Here is an 18920-nt window from a genome sequence, read left to right on the forward strand (position 1 = left end):
CCTCTTAGTTATCAGGGTGTCAGATTTGATATGTACAAATTAGAAATGAACCTTGCATTGTGTAAGCCTAATACAGAATAAATCTAACTACAATTTTAGAAATACCTCATGTTTCATGGTAGATCCTGCTTTTGGTGAAAGGTGCAATCATTTGAATTTTTAGCTATGCTTATGAAATTAAATGTGATAAATATTAAACAATTCTCATGGTCCATTGAGCAGAGATCTTTTACAAGTTAAAGTATGCCATTGGAAAAGTAAATACACTGTTGTACCTTCTTAATATCGGTGTCTCTGCTTCTACCTGAATGACTTTATTTCAGAGAATATTTTTGGGGAACAAGGGGCTCATCTTCTGTTTATCTTCTGAATCAGAATGAATGCTTCAACAAATTCATCAATTGAATGTTTCAATGTTCCAGGTGGCTTTTTTTCTTATTCTAGTTTATACTATGCCAAATTAAAAAAAAATGAAAAACCAATCTTAGGCTGCTTTTAGTTTTAAATTTGAGATAGCCTTACTGGAGACACATCATGTTTCTCAAGTTTTCTTTCACAGTCTTGGCCAATGACTCATTCATCGTATTGAAAAGATACTTCTTTTTGGTGAAATTAGCACTGAAGTTTTATGAGAAACATCTGTAAAATATTAACTTGTATGTTTGTCTGTTTAGTTTTGACATCATAGAATGATGATGCAAGATTTCTAAATTAAAAATTAATTTGTATATTCTATACTTTAAAATAAGGGAATTTTTTTTTATTGTTGAGTCTACAAATAAGCTTTCTTACTAAAATGTAAGTTAAAACTTTAGCTTTGGTTTTTTTCTAGTATTGTCATTATTGTGTGCCTGTGTCTTACCAGTTAAACACATATACCATGCTTTAACTTCTCCAAAGCACTGATGAGAACTCATGGCTACATGTCCCTTAATTTTTATTGTTTTTAAGAAGAACTTTTAACATTGCGGCATCACATGTTCTGTGGAGCATGGATGTCATTAAGAACTAATACATCCTCTTTCAGTTTATGATTTTTTTTTTTTACTTCCTTAGGTATGAAAAGGGTTACTTAATTGTGTCTTTTTCCAGGAATGAGTTAATTGAGAATTAAAGCTAACTGTAATAAAAATTACATAAGCTTTTTACTAACTCAGGTGTACATTTTAAAAATCCAAGAACTGAAGTTCCACTAATTTTGTTGCAAAGAGATTACTTCTATTTTCTGAAAAGCTGTATAATGCTATCTGAAATTTAATGGTTTTATTTAATTCTGCCATAAAATTAATAAATTACTCAAGTTTCTTAGGTTGCAAGAAGCAGCAGTGATGTTTGAATTTTTGACTCAGTGAAATTAATTGTGACCCACTGTAAAGTAAATCAGATATGCAAACTGCCCTCAAAAATGAATTAATCTGACAAGGGGTAGTATTCCAGAGATTCACTTGATCTGCCTTTTCATTAAAAGAGATTTCATGAGAGGCTAGAAATTTTTTTAAGGACACGTTTCCTCTTAAACACTGGAGGGTGACTGAAAAGTCTTTTTTGTTTCATATGTCAGAAACTCAACAGCCTTGCAGATACATGTAAGCTGTGCTCATACAGTCTTGGTACTAATGATTTCATGTTTTCAAAGTTGATTTGTGATTCTTGTCATGATCAAATTATAAAGTGCTTTTATTTAATTGAGTTACTTTTTGAGTAATGTTAATTTGTTATCTTCTGTTCTGACTTCGTCCTGAAACTTCTTGCCTATGTCTTTACAACTGTGTCGTAACTATGCTAAGACATAGCATAGTTACCTTTCTCTAGTGCAAGATGCTGATAGAGCTTCAAGAAGGAGATTGGACTGGAAAGTGTAGGCAGGAATAGTTGCAAATCAGTTCATGAAATGCTTCAGGATTTTTTGCATAGCAATGTATTGTGTTGACATTTGGAGATGATTCTTGGAGTCCTCTGTTGACTCAAGAAAGCTTACATTAATGAAGTGGGGGGAAAAAAATGAAAAAACAGACAACTGGATGATGATGATGATAAATCTTGGGGTGGGGTGCTGGGGAGTGAGGTGTCAAGTTTGCACGCCTTTGAGGACAAACATGAGTGAGCCAATCAAAAGGCATGCAGCTTAACAGTGTGTACCCTCTGTTGCTATCACGTGCTGGCAGAAAATGAAAGTAGCTGGCATCCTGAACACTCAAGTCAAGACTAGCATAATGACATTGAAGACTACTTTTTCTCTTGTTTAAATTTTACCTTTTTAAAGGTACTCATGTAGATTGAAATTAACAAGTGCTATTTTGCTGATATTAGCATATTTAGTTTTCGTAATTGCAGCTTTAAACTATTACACTTTTTCCATGTGTAAATTGTATTTGTATTAAAACTTTCCTGATCCAAATACACTGATAAACACTTTCTTTCAAATTGTGAAAAAGTTCTTAGTTTATGGGTAAGCAAAAGTATGAAATTGAGTTGTGCTAGATTCTTATGTGATATTAGGGACCAAGATGTGAAATAATAAATTTAATATGGTAGTCTTCAGTAGTAGGCTTATAGCTAGCAATTGCAAATTAATTTATTCATTGTTCTGTTCAGCTTTTTATTTATTTTTTTTTAATCTTTATTGTTCCATGCAAAACTGGACAGCCTCTGTAAGTCAGGGGGTTAAGAGCTATCAATGCCATGAAATTTAACAGGAGCAAATGCTGGATTCTGCACCTGGGTCAGAGTAACACCAGACACAAGTATAAACTGGGAGAGGAGTGGCTGGAGAGCAGCCCTGCAGAAAGGGATCTGAGGTGCTGGTCGGCAGCAGGCTCAGCAGGAGTCAGTCATGTGCCCTCGCAGCCAAGAGGACAACCCGCACCCTGGGGTGCATCAAACACAGCATGACCAGCTGGTCAAAAGAGGTGATTGTCCTGCTTTATTCAGCGTTGGTGTGGCCACACCTTGAGTACTGTGTGCAGTTCTGGGCCCCTTCTTTAAGAAGAATGTGGGGATTCTTGAACTTGTTGCCCATCCAGAGGAAGGCAACAAAGCTGGTGGAAGGGCTGCAAGGCATGTCCTATGAGGAACACCTAAGGACTTTGGGTTTGCCTAGTTTGGAAAAAAGGAGGCTGAGAGGCAACGTCGCTGCTCTCTACAGCTTCCTGAGGAGGGGAAGTGGAGAGGGAGGTGCTGAGCTTTTCTCCCTGGGACCCAGTGATAGGATGTGTGGGAATGGCTCAAAGCTGTGGCAGACATTAGGAAACATTTATTTGCCGGGAGGGTAGTCAAACATGACCTGGCTTCCTAGAGAGGTGGTCAATGCCCCAGGCCTGTCAGTGTTTAAGAGACATTTGGTCAATGCCCTTCATAATATGCTTTAACTTTTGATCACCTCTTAGTTGGACTAGATGATTGTTGTAAGTCCCTTCCAGCTGAAAATGTTCTATTCTATTCTGTTCTGCAATAAATATATTTGAGTGCAAGATGCCAGACGCATGGTAATTAAATTTCTGAGGACTTTCTGTTGCCTTGCAACTAATTCTGTGAATACTTGTAAATATTTCCTAGGACTTTCTGAAGATTCAGTGTGTTAATCATGTTATAGCTTTCTTCTATAGTTTAATAAACTGAATATATTAAACCAAAACAACCTCTAATAATACTGCTCTTCCTACATCATAATGTATTCGTATGCCAGCTGCTTTATCATTTATCTCTGTGCTGCTTTATTTAGGTTGGTTTATTAAGTTTTTCAGGAATGTTTAAGAAGACTAATTCCATGTAAGTTTGCTTTAATTGCTGCAATATAGAAATATGCTGAAATAGTTTTTTATTATGATATATTTCTGTATGGGAAAAACACAGGATGGTTTCAGTAAGACCTCTGTTAGTTGTGTGCTAGCATAATATTGTCTCTTGCGGTAGAAATTCCTGGTAAAAAGCTGTAAATTTTTTGTCTGCTACATGTGGATCTTCTAATGTACATATCACTAAAGTACTTAATTGATTTGTTGAAAAGCAAATGAGCATTGAAAAAGATTAATTGGTCATGAGATTTCAATTCTTTGAGTGAAAGCTTCCATTAAAAAAAACCACTGAAGTCGGTAGAGATCACAACAAATTTTGGATAAAACCAAAAAATGAATTCAGCTTATTAATTGCTTTTCTGTTTTCAGTCTTCATGAAACTACTGTGTAATAGTAATTTATTGTCAACTTTTTTTGTATTAAGCTGCATCCATGCCCCTGAAGAAAAGTATGATTTAGATTTAGATTTTAAGCCCTCATATTAATAGTCTTGACAAAATGTATTTTTCCCCTTTGAGATAGATTAGACCCTAGTGTTCTGTCTGTATGGAAACTTATATCAGATGTGATGATTCTTCTAGATGCTAAACATCTGTTTAAAAAAAAAAAGATACTGAGCTAACACTTTTCCTCTGGAGTGTTACAGTTTTATTTTCTCATTTGCAAAATAAAAACTGGAGGTTTTTTGAAATTTGTGGCGGCTTTGTTTTTTTCTGAATATTTTATTAAAATTTGACCTTTACAAAGTAAGAGTGCACCTTGAAAGCAGTGCAACCAAAGTAAGAGTGCACCAATGTCTAGTGGTTATTCCTAATTACAGATTCTATAGTTGAAATATAATTATCAATTTCATGTGAACGGGAAGAGAATGTGCATATTGTCAAATTACATTAGTTCTGCATTTCCACCCAAGATGAACATCACTTATTTTTTATCATTAACATTAGGTAGAATATATCCTTTCTGAATCAATATTCGGACTCTATTCAGTAATAAAGTGGTTTGCTTTTATCAGACTTAAAAATGATTTTTTTAATACTAAAATTTTCTGCATTTATGTAACTGCCTTTAAATAACATATTTCATTCCAGAACAGCCTAATTCTGTTTCTTCTTACAAGCAGACTTGCATTGTGCTAGAATAGCAGTGCCTCTGCAGAACTGAAATGGTTAATCAGAATGGAATCACTAGGATCATATTTGTGTGGAGTACAATTCTCGTGTTGTGTGAAAGCTTTCATAAAATCTTAAAACATGGATGCATGCTATAGGACCAATTTGTAACATCACTTGCATTCTTCTGTAGTTATTCTGTTGGATATGATACTTCCTTACACTCAACTGTTGAGTCTCTTTCGGAAGCAGTTGAATGAAAATGCTCATAATGTGACAAGGTCTGTGGTATGCCATTAGTGTCTCTTAATTTTCTCCTCAAGCTGTAGGTGTAGATGCTGCTAGTAAGGGTTTTTGTCCTGTTGTTTTACATAGAAGAGAGTGATAGGGTGCTTTATGACTTCAAAGAAAAGATAAGACATTGAAGAAAGGATTAGGGACTGTTGCAGGTGTGTGTGTTGGGAGTAGGGCTTGGGCTGGGAAGACGACGTGTTAGTACATACTACAGTCCTTTTGATGTGAGATGAGGAAAGCTAGTGGAAGTTATTAAGAAAGATCTATTTGCAGATATGTACATCTTCCTTTTCAACTACTTAATTTGTGCTTAAATGAAAAAAAAAAGCCATAATTTTAAAAATCTGTTTATTCTGTTGATCAAAGTAGGAAGCCTAATATTCCGTATGCTTATATGTTTAGGAAATCTAATCTTTATAAAAAGAAATTCCTGGAGAGTTTAGCACTTTGAACTGTCCACAGCATGTAAAATCTGGCTTTTTAAGAAAATGCTTGACTTGACTTAACTTTTTTGTAGGGAGTGGGAAGAAGCAGGTCTTGAAGATGATTGGAAGCAACTTAAATTTTGTATTTTCTTTCTCTTAGGTTGGCTGAAGACTTTTGATGATTACTTCAGAGATCAGACCCAGCATATCTTAAATAATATGGTTATAAAACTGCAAGAAGACAAGAGAAGGAAATTTATGTGGTCTGAGATTTCTTACTTTTCAAAATGGTGGGATGGAATAGATAGCCAAAAAAAGGATGCTGTTAAAAGGTTTGAACACTGAACTATTGCTTATCTTCTATGCGGCATGTTCTGAGACTCTGTATTTGGTATACAGTAAACTTGAGATTTCACTTGTTGCGATGCAGAGTTGCTAGAATAATCAACTAACCAAGTTCTGATTTTTTGGTCTTGTTTTTTTATTTCCAATTACAAAATAAAACTCAGTTTAGAGAAGTGAAGCCAAATGACTGAGTTGCTGAAAAAATTGGCAAAAAGTTTCCATGTACAACCATGAAGATGTCATTCAAATTGTAATGGAGTTGTGATTATAAACTTTATTTGAAGTCACCTTGAAGTATTAGCAATGGAATAAAAATAATCTTTCACATTAGCTATTTATATATGGTAATTGTTTCTTCAGTTATAACACAATTATGAAATGAGATTATTGTTTTTAAATATATGCATTTTTTATAAACATGCAGCTGCTTAAATGGTAAAGTAGTACATACTCTACACCCTTACTCGTTTTAATTCTTTTTAAAGTCACATGTCAAAATGTAATACAGAAGTAAAAGGTTTGCCTAGACACTCGGACAAGAAATCATGCTGCTTGGATGAACTTGAAAACTCCAAACTAGATCCTTACTTCAAAAATGGTTGTGTTTGTTTGTTTTGTGTTTTTTTTACTTTGCTTTAAGACAGAATCCAACAGTTCTTTGCTCATCTTTGTGGTGCCCTCCTTCTCATGCTCTCCTTCAAGATGCACAGGTTGCAGTATACGTTAAGGCTATGAGAGCCTCACAGCTGCAAAGCTTAGATAGTGCTGGAAATCTTGGGGATGACATAGAAAACTATCTATTTAAAAATTTATGTACAATGCATGAGTATTATAGCACAGCTGTTGTTTTTCTGAGATTAAAAAGATCCCTTGGAACACAATAAACAGTAAATGATAGTCACTAGGGAACCGTGTCCTTTCTTCAGGGGAATTGGATATTGGTTAAACTGCTGTAAGACTTACAGAAGCTGCACTGGAGATTATTTTGGCTATATGTTTTTCATTACTTTTATGGGTATTATTTATAATGTGATGAAGTTTTGGCAAGCTTACTGTATTTCTTGAATTCATTAAACATTTATATGCTAGTGTACAATGTAAGTACCAAAACTACATTATTTAGCTGTAGGGACCACCTGATGCTGGAAGCATGATCATTATGTTCACTGACATCTTAATAGAGAGACCTGGATCATCCTGTGATCTGTTTCAAGAAGGCATTTTAATGAGTGAGATGGTCTGAAGCCCTTGTATATATAATAAACTTTGAAGCTCTGTCAGCTCTCTAAAACAATAAAGAGAGCTGCAGATCAAAGATGGGGAGATATTAGTAGCACTTGAAATGTGCAATGTCTAGGCATCTCACACAATTCGCCTTCAGTACTGTAGCACATATGCTGTTTTATTTTTGTAATCTGTGTAGGAAATAGCCTTTTTTACTGACTTAGAAAAAATCAAATATTATGGCACATGCAATAGAGCTGGTAGTTTTCATTGCACAGAGGCATTAAAAATTTCACTGTTGATCTGTTCATTCTTTTCCTGTTTGATTAAAGAAATGTAGTCCAGAGATGTAAGTAGCACAATCAATTTAGATCTTGGCATCGTGTCCCTGGGAAGTACAAATTGGGTATTCAGAAATTGATTTTTAACAGTGTCTTTTTATATGCAAGTTTCTGAACATAATTTACATATTTTTCAGGTTAATAAAAGATGGACAGTTTGAAATAGTAACAGGAGGATGGGTCATGCCTGATGAAGCCTCTCCTCATTATTTTGCTTTAATTGACCAGCTGATAGAAGGACATCAATGGCTAGAAAAGAACCTTGGTATGTAGCTTCATCTAAAATTTACCTTGGTTAATACAGAAATTCAGTTAGAAAATGCTTTTTTATTTCTGAGCTGCTTAGAAGGCTCTGTTCATTCTGCTTTTCTGAAACATTAAATCAGACCACTTACTGGAAGCTATAGGATTGAGTTTAGTATTTGCAATTACTGTTTGCAAATAGAAGCTCCTGGATGAAGTGTATTTAAACAATTTTATGTCACAACAGTTTGTCTCTTTCAGTGAAAGATGTGCATTGTATATTAGCATAATCAAATATAACACTAGATCATGTTGAATTGTAGATCATGTGTGTCTGATAACATGGAGTTTCCAATTGCCATTTCTGTCTTTTGAAAATCATGACAAAGATCTTAAAAGTACTTAAAAATCGATATTCCTTTCATGTGTTTGGATCTATTCTGCAGGCTATGTATTAATTAGGTTCTTTTATGTAAGGCTTTCAAAAAAGTGAATATGAAATTTAGTAGTAGTTATTGTAGCAGTAGTAGTAGTAGTTACTAAACCTAAACCCATTGTAATGTTAGTATTGTTCATATTTAAAAAACAAAAAGCCAACTCATTTGCTTCTGAAACTTTGAGGAATAACTGCCTGCAGTAACATTGGTTGAACTGTTTTGGTGGTTTTAGTTTAGATTTTTTTTTTTTAGTTCTATAAGTAGACATAATGTTCCATAAGTAGAGATAACCATTTTTGTATAGAAAATATTTCTACAGTGATTTTAATAGTAAATTAGCATTTCTTTATCCAATCAATTGAAACTATTTTGAAAAGCTGTTTCACTTATGTCTTTTGTAGGTTGCAATTTCTATAAATACAGCTTGACATAATTAAGAGATGGCGGGAGGAGGGGGAAGGCATAATAAAAGGGTAATGCATTCCTTACTGTTTTTTGGTAAGATACTAAAAATGTGCCTAAGGAACCATGCTTGAAGAATCAATTAAACAAGTGTTAGATGCAGCTTCTTTATTTGCTAGTAGGAAGTTCAGTGAAAAGACAGTATAATCCACATGATTCTAATGATTTTCAACCAAATAAATCAAATCAAAAGAAAAGTTAGTTCCAAAGCCAACAAAGGTTAACATTATTTAAATTACAGTGACAATTCAACAAGATACAACATCATTCCGTTTCCATCCATTCATTTTCTTTCATCTTTCCTTCCCAGGTGTAACATCTGTTTAAAGTGAAAAAGGAGATGTATTTTGTTTTGATTCCTTGTAAAGATATTTGAGATAATAGAAACAGTATAAGAATGTGGAGTACTAATCTCAGGTTTTTTATGTAATAAGACAGACTGCCTTGTCTCTAAGACATTTGACTTTTTTTGTTGTTGTCAATTGTTTGTCTGTTTAATTCTAGTTTGTTAATTCCAGGGTGTGTTCTGCAGGAGGCTTAATACTCAGCTGTATATTTTAATTTAACATTTTGGAAATTTTATCTTTAGTGTCTTGGTTTAAATTATATTGCTATAGCTTTCTTTCAGTGAAAAGTAAAATTTTTTTCCTTTTTCACTTTTTCTTTTGTCAACAGGAGTAAAACCAAAGTCTGGTTGGGCAATTGATCCTTTTGGGCATTCACCAACAATGGCCTACCTTCTGAAACGAACAGGATTTTCCAATATGCTTATACAGAGAGTTCATTACTCGGTTAAAAAACATTTTGCAACACAGAAGACACTAGAATTTTTTTGGAGACAGAACTGGGGTGTGTGTTTTTCCCTTATGTCAATTTATTTTGTTAATTTACACACATAAAATATGGAGAGAATTTGAATAAATACTTTGGAAATCTTTTTACAGAACAGATTATTTAGAGAAGTTTGTCTAGACTTGAACATTTTAGACTTGCAGTTCTGTTAAAGTCTTTAATCTAGGTTAAGTTTTGGAGATTTTAACTTTTTTTTTAATAAGAAAGGGAACGTGAGTACCTGGGTGTTAGAAAAGGGATTAAAAATAAAAACTGTGTTATTGCCATTGTTCCTCTGGTTTTCCTGTTTCTTGACTTTCATTTGTGCTTTTACTTTCTCTTGTTTCCCTTCTACCACATTCCTTACAAATACATATAAAGCAAGTAAATGGGGTGGTATGTTCTTTTTCCTTTTCTCACTTCTTTGTTTTCTTCCTCCTACTCCTACTATGTGGAAATATAGTGGAGGAGAAGGAACATTTCTCTTGGAGAGGAAAAAAAAAAAAAAGGCCAACAGTGAGTATTTGAAGATGGAGAAATCTGACTTGTTTATGTTCTTACTAATGAAAAAACTTTCAAGCAACCAGTTTTCCTCAGCTGGTGTGTGACAAATTAGTGCCATTAGTTACAGTAGCTTTCTGTGGACTTGAAATTTGTAGGTTATCTTTAGTCAGAAAAATAGATTAAAAACATTTCACTATTTTAATTTGCAATGAAATTCTCATCTAAAACTTTATTCTTAGAATAAATATAATTTTTTTTTTGTTATTATTTATACAACACAGAGTATGAAAGTCTTCTTAGGTAATGGAGTGTTTATACCTTAGCAGACTGATGTATCTGTAAATGAATGTAGTTTTCTATATGACTATTTTGTTTTGCTGTGTACTGTACCAGCATTCCAATAGGCTGTATGATGAATGTGTGTAGTTGAGGTTTTGGTCTTCTGCTTTTTCAAATACGCTAATCATCACTGCTTTATCAATACAGGTTCAAACATACCTATTTAGTACGTAATATTGAAAGATCGTGGTGATTTTGAAGCTTTTTGGTTCCTCTGTTCTCAATCAGAAATTGTAGAAAGGAGGCTATTCAGAAAGAAATCTGCTGCAGAAGTAAACTTGACTTGAGAAAGACATACCACTGTGAAAGAAGTTGTCAGATAATGACAGTTTAGAGGTTTTTCTTTGACTACTGCTATATGCCACTCAGTGTACAGTATATTTAATTGACAGGCCTTTTTCTAAATAATTGCATATGTAAATCACAGGTATGATATGGTCTGGTGTTTAGCCTTCAAAAGAAGGCTTTCAAAACAGATCTGCAGTGGTTTAACCCCAGCCGGCAACTAAGCACCACACAGCCACTCGCTCACTCCCCCCTGGTAGGATGGGAGGGAGAATCAGAAGGGTAAAAGTGAGAAAACTTGTGGGTTGAGATGAAGACAGTTTAATAAGCAAAGCAAAAGCTGTGCATGCAAGCAAAGTAAAACAAGGAATTATTTGCTACTTCCTATTGGTGGGCAGGTGTTCAGCTATCTCCAGGGAAGCAGGGCTCCATCAGATGTAATGGCTACCTGTGAAAACAAACACCATTAACTCCCAATGTCACCCTTTCTGCCTTCTTCTCCCAGCTTTATATGCTGGACAAGACATCATATGGTGTGGAATACCCCTTCAGTCAGTTAGGGTCAGCTCTCCTGGCTGACAGCTTCTGTGCTGAACCTGACCCTCCCAGCTTCTGTGCACTCCCAGCCTACTCGCTGGTGGCGTGGGGTGAGAAGCAGAAAAGACCTTGACTGTGTTTAAGCACTGCTCAGCAATAACAGAAACATCCTTGAATTATCAACACGTGTTTTCAGTACAAATCTAAAACATAGCCCCATACTAGCTTCTGTGAAGAAAATTAACTCCATCCTAGCCAAAACCAGCACAAGATAACATAACAAAGATCTTTGCACATTCATCTGTCATACTATATAGACATGGTAACTGAGATAAAGAGAACTCCAATAGTTGAAAAGTAAATGCATATATTTATGGAATATTACCTTTTTAGTAATAAGTAAGTGGTAGTAAAATAGGAGTTTTTAAGCAAAAGAACTGGATTGGAACTATGGAGACTTATGCTGTTAAGGTTTTGAAGAGTATTTTCATGTATATTGTTGACATACTTAGGAGCCAGGTACTGTGGCACATCTGCAGCATTCATCCTTCTTCCAGCATAAAATTAGTTTAAGTACTTCGGGCTGGAAATAGGTAATTAGCATTTATAGGTTTTACCAGATGAGTAAATTTAAAGTTTTCTTTAAAGTTAAGTTTTGAAAAACCTTTTATTGAGACTTGACAAAATGTATGTAGAGCCCTGCTCCTGGTGGGTTAAACTTTAGTGAATGGACTGACTAGATGTAAAACTTAGGATTGCAAAGATGGTCTCAGAAGTGCATAGAATTCTGTGTAATTCTATGTACAAGCACACAGAATCTATCTACAAGTACGTAGAATCTTACTGTTAATGAATTGAAGATGTGTGTTAAGGAAATTAAGATATTGCTAAAGCCAACAAATTCAGGTGTTGTGCTAATGGGGTGATCACAGCAGGGTGGTTGTTTTCATTTTTTCGGGTTTTGTTTGTTTGTTTGTTTGCGGGTTGGTGGTGTTTGGGATGGTTTTGATTAAGTCCAAGTGTAAAAGATGTGTCTTGTTTGCTTCTAAAATTCTGGAAATAATGAGATTTATCTGGGTAAAAAAACCCAAGCAACAAACATTTTGTTCCTGTCTTTCCCAATCAGCTGGTGTTTGATTGGAACATTCCAATCTTTGTTGTATCTCTGTTTTTAGCCTCTTTGTATGTAAGGTACATGCAAAGGTAGACCTCAAGCATGGGTATTCAAAGCAAGGAATTGTCTTGAACTGATGTTTTTAATACAATTCTTGGATTAAGAACATGGAATTGATTTAGTTTTGGCAAATCTGGGAGGGTTTATTTTAACAATGTGCGCTATGCTTTTAATTGCAGATTTGGGATCCAGTACAGATATCCTTTGTCATATGATGCCTTTCTATAGCTATGATGTTCCTCATACTTGCGGTCCAGATCCAAAAATCTGCTGCCAGTTTGATTTCAAACGTCTTCCTGGAGGAAGAGTAAGCTGTCCATGGAGAGTTCCACCAGAAGCCATTCATGCTGGAAATGTTCAACACAGGTACAGTTTTTATATATTCTGCAAGGGAATAATTAAAAAATAAGCAAACAAAAAGCTTAAAGGTGATATCTAGCATAGCTTGGTGAATTTATATAGTTCTTAAAATAAACTTGTCATAGGAAAATAATACCTATTTCTTAGTATAGTGTTTGCTCATAAGTTCAGAACATAACGGACAGTGAAATTTGAAGATAGGCTGTAATTAAAGAATCGTAGAATCGTTAAGGTTGGAAAAGACCTTTAAGATCATCAAGTCCAACCGTCAGCCCAACACCACCATGCCCACTAAACCATCTCCCTGAAGAAGATGCATTAGATTTTTTCTTTTCCATTCATGATACCTGAGTCTATTTATTACTGTCTCTGTATGCTAGGCAGAACATAGTTATCTGGTTATAGTCATGTTACTGGTTTACTGTAGTTTTTTTAAAATTTTATAAATAGACGGTGATTGGTCTCCTTCCAGTGGAAGACCTCAGTGAGAACGTGGGGTAGTATGCTGTAATGGCAAATGTCGAGATATTTTTCCATGGTATATCCTTGCAAAACTTGGCAAACTGTGGCATAGGTTTCCTGAAGTGAACACTTAAATGAACCTGAGTCCTCTGTATTACATGTCTCAAGAGACAAAAATGATTTTTTTAAATAGAAACACTGACTTGTTTTGCCATAGGTAGGAATCAAGTCCTACAGTTTTACAAATCTGTTTTTCAATTTTGGGAAGAGAGAGAAAAAAAAAATAAAGAGAAGATAGAACCACTAAAGGTCTAGAAAAGATTTTATTCTACACTCCTGTTACTATCTTCAGGCCTTCTAACCATCCGCAAGTTCAAGAGTTAGAAATTTAGGTAGGTGTTTACAATTGTTACAAATTGCTGAGTATAATAAATGTATTGAGGATAGCAGGGTGAGTTTCTGGTTCTGGTCTTGATGCTGAAGTGGTGAAGTGATGTGATGGTGATGCACTGGTTGTCTACATGTCAAGTCTGCATGACCTTTTTCTGAGTATGAATTTTGCCAAGCATCTTGAAAATTTCACTTAGGTGGTAAAATCCAATTACAAAATTTTATCAAAGAAAACCAAAACAAAACAGAATACATCACAATTGTCATTTTAAGGTAGACATTGAAGTGATGATAGGAAAAAGCAATTTTCCTTAAAAGTAGAAAAATGAAGGCTGAAGGTGACAGGAGAACATTAGAGTTAATAGAATAATCATTATGACACACCCAGTGCCTGTCAGATGTCAGGGAAGACTCGTGTGTCTTTAAGTTGTAAAAAGAAAAATCTTGAATATGTATCCCAATTAGCTGAGACAAATATTTACAAAACAGTAACAGCTTGTTTAACAAATACCTGGAGCATACTACAACAGGCTACAAGTATAATGTAGGGAGCCTGCTTGGAATGCTTTTTAAGGTTTTTGGTTTTTAATTGTATCTTAATTTATCCCTGTACTTCCAAGATGGAACCTTTGCCTAACAATCTAAGTTAGACCCTGTAATAGAAATGATTCTTTCATCATGTCAAATGAAATTGAAGAATAAAAGAAACGGGACAGGTATGTAGTGAATGTATAATCGAGTTTAGGAGATAATCATCTCAATATGGTCTCCGAAATGTAATCTTTTGCATCAGCTTTTGGTAGATAAAAACAGTTTCCGTGTCTAACAGGGAGCTGAAACAGCAGGGTGGTAGATAATACCTAAGGGAAAAGTAAAACTAACACATAGTCTTTGAGTTGGGAGCCTGGATTATTTACATTTGGAACACTGGAAGGAACACAGGAAACATACTCCGAGAGTGTAGTTTCAGATAAATCCACTAAAACATAGGACGAAGTGTTTTGCTGGAGACTGCTGAAAATGCTACTAATTTTATGAAAAAGTTGGAGTATTGTAAGCAACTAAAAACTTCTCTGATCTAACCTGTGTAACAGCACAAGTTTCACAGTTGTTGTGACAAGGACATATGAAATCCAGAAATAATTGGAAACTCTATCTTTTCATCATAAGCTTTCCAAGGTTAAAGGTTTGCAGCACACTAATTAACCTGTCTCTCATCTCTGATTGCTTTGTTTTTTAAGACTGGAAAAATGCAGATCTACACTATTTGGATCTCAAAAAAGTATTTGATATACCCTTGCTTAATTTAGAGGTTTAGATCACTGACCTTTCTTCAATGCCAAAGCTGCAACAAAATTGATAAAACACAGATCTTGAATACTCAGCTGGGTCTGCTTTTGATTTAAATGCCGTTATGGCCATACGTATATGCTGAAGATGTACTGAAGTGAAGACTTAAGACCAGTGACTGTTGGATTCATTGTTGCCTTGCCACTTTAGTTGTGATTTGGCAGGAAGGAATGAAACAGCAGCCTAATTGAAAGCCTGTACTAGTTTAATTAGACTTCATAACAGCTTAGGTTATAAAGATTGCTGTTGCACTTGCCCTGTTTTGCAGCTGCATCTTTATCCAGATGTTTGAATGATGAAGATCAAGCTTTTCACACTAGCAAGAAAAAACAACTCTCTGCTGTTTTTTTTCCTTGAATGGGAATGAGTTGTTTTGTTAGAGGAGGCATTTTGTTTTTGTTTTATATCTCTCCCATGCATGGTAATAGGAAAGATCTGTGCTGCAAGCTCTGCACTTCAGAGGAGGAGTAGAAAACTGACTTTCCGCATCACCCCTTACTGTTCAAAAGCCCAATTTTATCCTTCGTAATTTTTGTCTTTATAGTTGGTCACATTGTACCACATGCAGCTGGTGTTCAGAATTATATTGCTGATGTGGCATTGGTGGTTAATTTTTATGATTGCCAACTTCCAGAATCTGGGATCACTCTCTTGGGCAGTACTGTCTGCATAGCCATCCTGTCCACAAATTTACCTGAATAGAAAATTGCCAATCCACCAAACGGTTTTGTTTTCTAGTTGAGATAGTTGAGCAAAGAGTGAGTCCCTAATGCTTCATGTGCTGTATGGGCTGAAGTAGTAGGGCTGCGGAGCAATGACCACTGTCACATAGGACTTGCTATAGCTGTTGCAAAATTTCTTGTGTTTCCTACAGACTCTAGGTAGGTATTATTCATCTTCCTTTGCCATAGGAAGGGTCAAAACTAGCCACATTAATTGTTTTGATATTTTAGCCAAATACTTGGAATTTTTGTGTTAACAGAACACACTTGTGATACGAAGGGGTTTTCTTCATTTGTGGAATGTCTTTAGCATTCAGTGACAATCTGAAAGCTTCCCAAAGAAAGGTGAAAAATATTCTTGATGTTGTTACTGACAGTGTCGGTGCACTTCAGTGTTGCCAACCGAGTGCAGTTAGGGTTGCTTAGAATATTGAGAAATATATAATGAAACAGGTATTTAGGAAGTTATCTGAGAGAAACTTAAGAGGCTACACCTGACAAGTCATCTAATTTTTTTTTTTTTGTTGGTTTGCAATTGAGACTGGCTTGCAATGGAGGAAGATCTTACTGCCCCCTTAAAACATCTAATAATCCTACATTTACAAATACTTTGAAGAAAGGGAGAATAGCAACACTGATGACTTTTGCAGTAGATTTGGAAAGAAACTAGAGGAGGACTTTCAGAGTCAAATATCATGTTAACTGTAACTCTTCCTGAAGTCCTGTATTTTTCAAGAGGCTCTAAAATAAAATATGTTTCCAACTGTAGGCTGCATGTGGAAAATTTGAGTTAGGCTGGCTTCTTAGAATATAGCATTACAAGGTTTTGTGTTGTGCCAATTGTTCTGTTAGTTGTGTGGAGAGGAAGTCTTTATGTTTAAATCGGCAACCTGTTGAAGGTCATGGAAAATATGGATTCAAATGTAAATAGTTGGTAATTTGAACTATAAATCAAATGATGGGGGTGGGGAGGAAGCCACTAGTTAGATCTGTCCTAGTCTCAGCAGAACTATGTAGATCCTTAACTAAAGATGTTGTTTTCAACATTGCTTTCTCCCTCCAGAATACAGTCAGACCTTGTCTTTACTCAATACTTTTTTAATATGAGAAACAAATCAACACTGCCTTGCTAATCAAAGAAATAAGGGTTTCAAATATATTGGACTTGATTCAATTCTCATGTAAATGTTTATATAACAAAATTTCAAGAGTATGAGTTGAAAGTAGATTTTAGTAGACTATCTATTAAAAGGACTTACAGAAAAAAAAAGCTCACTGGAATCTGGATTTTGCTGCTATTTTCTCTTTAAAACTTTGTCATTTGTATTCCTGTTTTATTAAATAAGTTACTGTGCTTTATACCCCTACTAAAATTATTTCTGTAACTTTAATTAGAGAAGATCAGCATCTGAAAATTTTGAGAGGGATGAGGGGAGGAATGGACCTTTTCAGTAAACCAGACTTCAGACTTGTAGCTTTTACTACATTGCTGCTTAGTGACAGAACTGATATTTCACCTGTCAAAGAGTTAGTAGGTGCCAAAAGATATTTTTACTGGCTTTTTTTTGTGTGTGCATGTGTGTGGGGTTTGTCTGGGGTTTTTTTTTTTTATTTTATAGGCCAAAAGCAGAAAAGCTGTGGGTTTAATTTTTCAGGACATATACTTAAAGCTGAAGAGGGCTGGCTCTAAGACAGGTAAGAAGCTGGCTGAAGGGAGAACAGTGATCGTTAGTAGTGAACTTCCTCCAGATTCTTTTTTCTTTCTTCAAGGCTGGAGTTCCTCAAAGATTAATTTATGGACAGTTTTTCTGTCAAGGACATGAAGCGAAGTACCCAAGGGAATTACCAGAAGGGATGAGAAGAGCTTGCTTATTATTGTAAATAAGAGCTGGAGAGGATTAGGATTGTTATCTAAATATAAAGCAGGTAAACATTATTTAAACTGAAGGTTAGTTATGGCACAGGAACAAAATGATGCAGATTGACTTACTGTTTCAGATGGAGCTTGATAAGCTTATTGGAGGATTTAATTAGCATAGTGTCTGCAACAATAGTAGGTTAAATGTGGTATCCCAGTGGAGGAAAGTGCATTCAGCTTTTTGTTACAAAATGAAATAGTAGAGTTTTGTATGTCTTGTTTAGGGTCACCCTAATGCACAACTTGATACCTAAGGATTGTTTTGTCAAATGCTGACCTTGATTCTTCTGTTTTCTAAATTGCTTTTTTTTTTTTTCTCCTCCTCAAGGGCGTGGATAATTTTAGACCAATACAGAAAGAAGTCAAAGCTTTTCCGTACTAAAGTTCTGTTGGCTCCACTAGGGGATGATTTCCGCTATGCTGAGAGCTCTGAATGGGATCAGCAGTACCAGAATTATCAGAAGCTGTTTGATTACATGAATTCTCATCCTGAGTGGCATGTTAAGGTAAATACAACGCTTTTTCTGGTTTGTGGACAAAACAATATTTTCAGTGTTTTGAGATTCTTCATGTGAAAAAGTTGTGTTTTGTTTTTTTTTTTAACTGTGGAGCTTTATTAATATATTATTTAACAGCAGAGTGATTTGTCTTGGGAGATTACATTTTTTTATCACCTCCTCTCCCTCCTAAACAAAAACTTTGCTATTAATAATATCTGCTGGAAGATGATAGTGACCAAACTAGATTATTTTAGAGAACAGCTATTAGGTTTGATTGTTTTCTTAGTATTCTTGTTTTCACAGGCTTCAGGCTTTGTTATTTAAAATTACTGTGTTTTTGTTATTAAAAGTTCAAGCAAATTTTGTTGCTTTGCTTGGGTCCTCTTGGTTTTATGTCCCAAAACAAACAAAAAACCCTAAGAGATGCTGTTACTGGCACATGTTGTTGAATACAATAAAATCTGAGAGATTGACCTGGCTACAAAAAGACTGCATATACTAACATAGTTATCAGATGAGATACCAGTTTAAGTCATTAATTATGTCTGAGTGCATTTAATATACACATTCATACATTCTAATGTGTAAGCTGAGTATTTTAGAGCCTTCTTGTACTATAGATGTTCTCTGCACTCAGAGACCTTTTCATCATCTTTCAGCATGGGAATAAGAAATAGAGGACTACAACCTTGTTTTTTCTTGAGTATCATGTGACAGAGCACTATTGCTACTTTCACATTTAGGCTTTTTAAACCCAGTCCGGTCTCTTTCATGTATTGTTTGTGTTTGCATCTTTTTTTCCTCACCTTTTCTAAGACATCTCCCCATTCCTCTAACTGCAGATTTGAGTAGTGCATTAGTTCTTCCTGCT

General features: G+C 35.0%; 1 protein-coding gene across 1 annotated transcript in view; it reads left to right on the forward strand.

The window, feature by feature from the left end:
- The window catches only part of MAN2A1 (mannosidase, alpha, class 2A, member 1), a 37782-nt gene that overhangs the window by 4729 nt on the left and 14133 nt on the right, over positions 1 to 18920 (forward strand). The window contains 5 exon segments of the mRNA XM_010290459.1: positions 5786 to 5957; positions 7673 to 7800; positions 9353 to 9526; positions 12527 to 12713; positions 17878 to 18055. Of these exon segments, the coding sequence (XP_010288761.1) occupies positions 5786 to 5957; positions 7673 to 7800; positions 9353 to 9526; positions 12527 to 12713; positions 17878 to 18055 (839 nt within the window).

This window comes from Phaethon lepturus, unplaced genomic scaffold (assembly GCF_000687285.1).
Source record: "Phaethon lepturus isolate BGI_N335 unplaced genomic scaffold, ASM68728v1 scaffold21477, whole genome shotgun sequence".
In the NCBI taxonomy this organism is placed as follows: domain Eukaryota; kingdom Metazoa; phylum Chordata; class Aves; order Phaethontiformes; family Phaethontidae; genus Phaethon; species Phaethon lepturus.